General features: G+C 43.2%; 1 protein-coding gene across 1 annotated transcript; it reads left to right on the top strand.

Annotated features, from left to right (window-relative positions):
* The first annotated feature begins 249 nt into the window (after positions 1-249).
* On the top strand, positions 250-2938 carry LOC102715027. The gene is made up of 6 exons (XM_006656083.1): positions 250-811; positions 954-1030; positions 1222-1282; positions 1405-1666; positions 1780-2194; positions 2306-2938. Exons 1-6 carry the CDS (start codon positions 388-390, stop codon positions 2720-2722), a joined length of 1656 nt encoding a protein of 551 aa, XP_006656146.1. The 5' UTR covers positions 250-387; the 3' UTR covers positions 2723-2938.
* Positions 2939-5285: the final 2347 nt, after the last annotated feature.

The raw sequence follows: 5285 nt of genomic DNA, 5'->3' as shown, positions 1-5285 counted from the left end.
TATACACACCCCTCCTAGCATATATATGTACATTGTGTTACCCCACACCACCCCTCTCACAGAACAGCAACTGCATACTTTCCAATTCCTTGACACTATAGAAAAAGGGAAGAAATGGGAGTATATATCAGTCTTGAAAACTAGTCAATATGGAATACTTGTCCATTTCTGCTCCTTCACCTCCCTCCTCTTATTTTATCCCCCCCACATCATTAGCTTGCTTTTGCTTCTCCCTCTCCCTTATTCTCACATCACATTCTCCTCCTCTACTTCCTCCCTGGTTCCTACTCTCCTCTACCCCACATCATTCCAATCCTATCATGGTGGTGGTAGAGAAATAGAGAGACAAGGGGGAGAGAGAAGATTTGTTGCTAGAAGCGAGTAACCATGGGGGAGGTGAAGGAGAAGGAGGTGGTGGAGATTTTTGAGCATGATCACGACAAGATCAGATCTCCGGAGAACTCTCTGCCACCAGCCATGGTTCTGGACCTCAACGAGGGCTTCGGCGAGGGCAGCGAGGAAGGGGAAGTTGGCGAGGACGGAGACGAAGAAGACGACGATGACGACGACGATGGCGGTAGCACGAGCGAAGTCGCCGGAGGAGGAGGGAGGAGCTCCAGCAACAACAGCAGCACCAACCACAATTCCAAGGACCATGAGATGAACAGCAGCAGCAGCAGCAGCAAGGCCGACGGCGACAGGGTGCCGACGGTGCGGCAGTACAACCGGTCTAAGCTCCCCCGGCTGCGGTGGACGCCCGACCTCCACATGGCGTTCGTCCACGCCGTCGAGAGATTGGGCGGCCAAGAGAGTGAGTAGAATTAATTGCAATCTCATAGCTTTTTTCTAGCTAGCTCTTACGTACTGTGAAATAAATTTTTGTCCCTCTAATTAACATTTCTTTGATTGATTCAACATCTTAATTAATCTTGTGTCAATCTTGGTGGTGGCAGGAGCAACCCCAAAGCTGGTGCTTCAGATGATGAACGTGAGGGGTCTCAGCATTGCTCATGTGAAAAGCCATTTGCAGGTAAAATTAAAGCAGATTAGGAAGAAAAAAACAAGCCAGCTTCTCATGTCTAGCTGCTTAGCAAGTTAGCAGTTAGCAGCTGTGTGCATGCTGGTTTTCTTTCTTTTCTTCTTCACACACAGAAGATTTCCTATGCCTGACTTTCTTTTCTTGTTCATCCATGTCGACCTTTTTATTTTTTTTTCTCTCAGATGTACAGAAGCAAAAAGCTTGACCATGAGTCTGGACACGAGAGGGGAGCCATCTCATCAGGTGCTTGTCGCAATTCTCTCCATTATTTTTAATTTGATCACATACATCCAGCATGAATACAGAGAGTAAGCCATGGAATCCATTTCGTTAAGCTTTAATTCGTTGCTTCGATTATTTTTCAGTGTTTTCGCCCATGGAGTTCAACATGAGGAGAGGGGAACATCGTTTCCACCACGACATGTTCTTCCAGCGAGCTGCAGCGGGAGCCGCCGCCGGCGCTGGCAGCTCGCCCTTCTCCCCCAGGCTGCTGCGCGAGAACGGCGGCGGGTTCTTCGCCTCGAGGAACCCCGGCTTGCCGGAGGCGAGCCGGCTGTATGGTCTCTTCCAACGCCGGCAGCAAGCTCCCATGCAAACTTTCGACTTCAAGAACTGTAATAGCTTCAGGTAACTAACGCAAAAGGAGAGCGTACGTGTGTAAGGGTCGATCTGCTAGCTATGGCGGGCGTGCTGCGATCATGTCGAAACCCTAATCGATCTCTTATTTTTCACGCGTGTAGGAATCAAGACTGGGCGTTCAACCAGCACGCGGCGGCGAGGGCCGCCGCCGCCGCCGTCAGCGACCACGGTCCGGCGAAAGGTCTCATCCACGAGATGATCTTCCGGAAAGACGGGAAGCTGACGTCTCATCTGTTCGACGTGAGGGAAGCCATCATCTCCACAAGGGTGTCCTCGGCGACCACGGGCGCCACCGTCGACCACCCGCTAGACGGCGCCGGAAAGGCCGGCACCTTCGATTGGGTCGGGAGCAGCTCCCGCTCGCTCTCGAGGACAATGTCAGCGGCGGCTACCATGGGCGCCGCCGCCTTCGCAGCAGGCGACCACCATCTCCGGCGGCGAGGCGCCGTCGGCGGCGGCAACGTGACGTCGTCGGATCCCGTGGTCTCAAGCGAAGCCCTAGGTTCCCTGCTCGAGGTACGTACACATCTCGTAGGTTTTGTACACCGAAACGTACATTTTCAGTTGGTCACACACAACTCACAACACCAAAACAAATATACGTGCTGTGTCGTCGGCTCGGCGCAGAGGGCAAAGACGAAAGCGAACGACGCGATGCGCTTCGAGACGATTCTGGCGAAGACGACGACGGCGGCGGCGGCGGCGGAGAACGGCAGGACGCCGGACTTGCAGCTGAGCCTGAGCCCGAACGCGGGAGATCACACTCACAGTGGTGGCAGAGCCAGCAAGAAGAGGAAGAGAATTGCTGCGTCGTTCTTGGATGAGCAGGAGGTGGACAGTGACAAGCAGCAGCTGGCACTATCGCTTTCACTGTCGCTCCGAGGTGGCGACAATGGCGGCCGCGGCGGCGGCGACGGCGGGTGCCGCGGCGGGGATGCCGGGAGGTTAGAGGAGGAAGAGACAGCAGGTAGCAGCAGTAGCAAGAAGGCCGCTCTGGGGCTGAGTACTTTGGATCTGACCATGTCGATCAAGGCATTGGAGTGAGATCTTTCAAGTACTTGTCCCAAGGCCTTCCAAAATATGCACACTGCACCATGAGATTAATTATTAATAAGACTGTTAATTTTATTTAACCATGCTTCCAGACCATATATAATACATATCTTATGTGTTCAGTGACATGCAGTAGCATCTGTAGCTGGGGTGGGACTACTGGTTCTAACTTTCTATACATATGGTCACATGCATGATCAGAACCCATTTTTTCTTGTCTTGGTACCATTGGGAGGTATATCTTATCATGTCATATTCAAATTTAAAATCCACATTAGTCGTATGTTTGTTAATTGTGCAATTACCTAACTAATTAAAATTTTTTTATACTGTGCACATGTTGCGCATAATCAATATATCTCATTATTTCCTGAGTTCTCATATAAACGAATTTCCTTTTCTTTCTGAAAAAAGTGCATATAGACTTAAAGATAAGTATATGCACTCAGCTAGCTTATTTCGTGAGCATAATTATGTCTATATATAGGACCATAAGCCGTCACGACCAATTTCATATATATACTCCCTCCGGTTTATTTTATATTTAATGTTGTTTAATTTTGAATATATGTTCCACCATTCATCTTATTCAAATAAGTAATTGACTATTACTGATTTTATTGTGGTTTGCTTTATCACTAAATGAACTTTAAGTATGACTTTTTTTTGCATATTTAATTGTATAAAAATTAATACGAAGAATAGTGAAAGATATGCCTAAAAGTCAATGTATAAAAAATCATAAATCATAGGGATCGAAGTACTATATATGCACAACAATTTCTTTAGTGTATCAATAGAATGTAGGTCCACACAGTATATATTAATATGTCATTTTGAAGTTAACCAGCCTAATATACTGCTCTTAATTAACAATATTGATGTTTTTTTAATTTAACACAAGGTGCAGAAGTTGCGACTATAACGGCTATAGTTACAGTCTCCTACCAATTTTAGGGCTCTTTTGCAGTGCAAGAATTTAAAATGAATTAGTAATTCAATTTATTAAAACCTTCTCTGCCATTCATTTGTCACAAAGGATGCTTTATGGTTAATCTTTCACCTATGCATGGCACCCTTCAGGATTTTAGTCACTAGGTTGTAGCTATTATGAACGTAACTGACAATTGAACTGCAATAGTAATTATAGTTTCAGTTATTAATTAACATTAACACGTGATTGTCCTATATTAAAGTAAATCACGTATATATAAAAGTTTGTATGATCAGATTCTAATTAAAATTGCCTCAATTAACAAAATCATCTGGTTTGGGATATATATTTTGTGGTTGAAAGTGTATAAAAAGATATTGTGAATATGTGGATACTATATACATTAAATTGAATATAACCGCGATAACCTAGTAAATATTTTTTATATAATTATATGTAAGCTTGCATTTGTACGTTAATGTTCCAAATAACAATCCTATATATGTAGCCTTACAATACTTACAGTTTACCTGCACTCTTTTATGATATGAGTAGTATATTAGCATTACTCAGAGCAAATATATTACTTTTTTCTGAGAAAAAATTATCCTTCATCGAAATGTGGGCTACTTTAAAATAATACTTCCTTTTTGAACTAGAAAGATGAAAAGAGATATTGTATTGTAAAAGAGATATAAATGAAATAGTTAGCTAGATAGCTACTACCTAATATCATTGGTTGTAATGCATAATTTTATAGGTTTTAAATCAAGATGCATGCAGGTAAGATATTTCCCACAGGGCTTCACCCGGTCGCTTAGCTAATTTAGAGCAAGTATAATAGTAAGCTACAAGCCGACTAAATATTGATGTGGAGGAGAGAGGAGAGGAGAGAGAGTAGAAGCACGGGCTATAAGCAACTCGGGCACAAGAACAAAAAAAACTATGTGAAAGAAATATGTGAGTTATTTATTAACAATGAAGAGCTAACTATTATATGAGTGAGCTGAGATCGAGAAGACTACAATAAGTCTTAAAGCTACCTTATTGGTTATATTATTAGCCTTGCTATTATGTTCCCTGCTGACTGCATATGTTTGGTTAACTATCCTCCAAATGGCTAGTCAGGCCTGCGCTACTTTCCTGCTTGGCTGAGTAGCTAGCTAGCTAGCTACTGTTCTGGTTAACAAACTGTATATTAAGTAGCTAGACAAAACAATACTAAAGGTCTTTATCAAATGATTAGAGATAGATTCTAATTTAGCACTCTGTTAGACAAGTTAGTCAATACAGTTACTATGCACAAGATCAATTAAAATTGTGTGTCCATATTTTCAACTTCAGGGCCCTCTATTTGTCCACATTTTCCATCCGTGGATATATACTTCATCATTAATTACTTCTGTGTGTCAATACAATTACTAGGCACCATATATTCAACTTCAGGGCCCTCTACATTAATTTGTCCACATTTTCCATCCCGTGGATATGTACTTCTCCATTACTTTTGTCAGAAGTCCAAGAATTTTCTAAAATTGAACATGTCCCGTGGTTCTGAATTAATCTTGATTTTTTTTTCCTATGCCCTTATCCACATTAGAACTACATCACTATAGTACT

Source organism: Oryza brachyantha, chromosome 6 (genome assembly GCF_000231095.2).
Source record: "Oryza brachyantha chromosome 6, ObraRS2, whole genome shotgun sequence".
In the NCBI taxonomy this organism is placed as follows: Eukaryota; Viridiplantae; Streptophyta; class Magnoliopsida; order Poales; family Poaceae; genus Oryza; species Oryza brachyantha.
The sequence above is the reverse complement of the archived record's forward strand: the minus strand, read 5'-3'. Positions and strand labels throughout refer to the sequence as shown.

Bases quoted from the DNA above. Each gene is read 5' to 3' on its own strand.
- LOC102715027 (XM_006656083.1), top strand. From the start codon at position 388: ATGGGGGAGGTGAAGGAGAAGGAGGTGGTGGAGATTTTTGAGCATGAT. The intron at 1,031-1,221 runs GTAAAATTAAAG...TTTTTCTCTCAG, and splicing joins ATGTGAAAAGCCATTTGCAG to ATGTACAGAAGCAAAAAGCT. The intron at 2,195-2,305 runs GTACGTACACAT...GGCTCGGCGCAG, and splicing joins CCCTAGGTTCCCTGCTCGAG to AGGGCAAAGACGAAAGCGAA.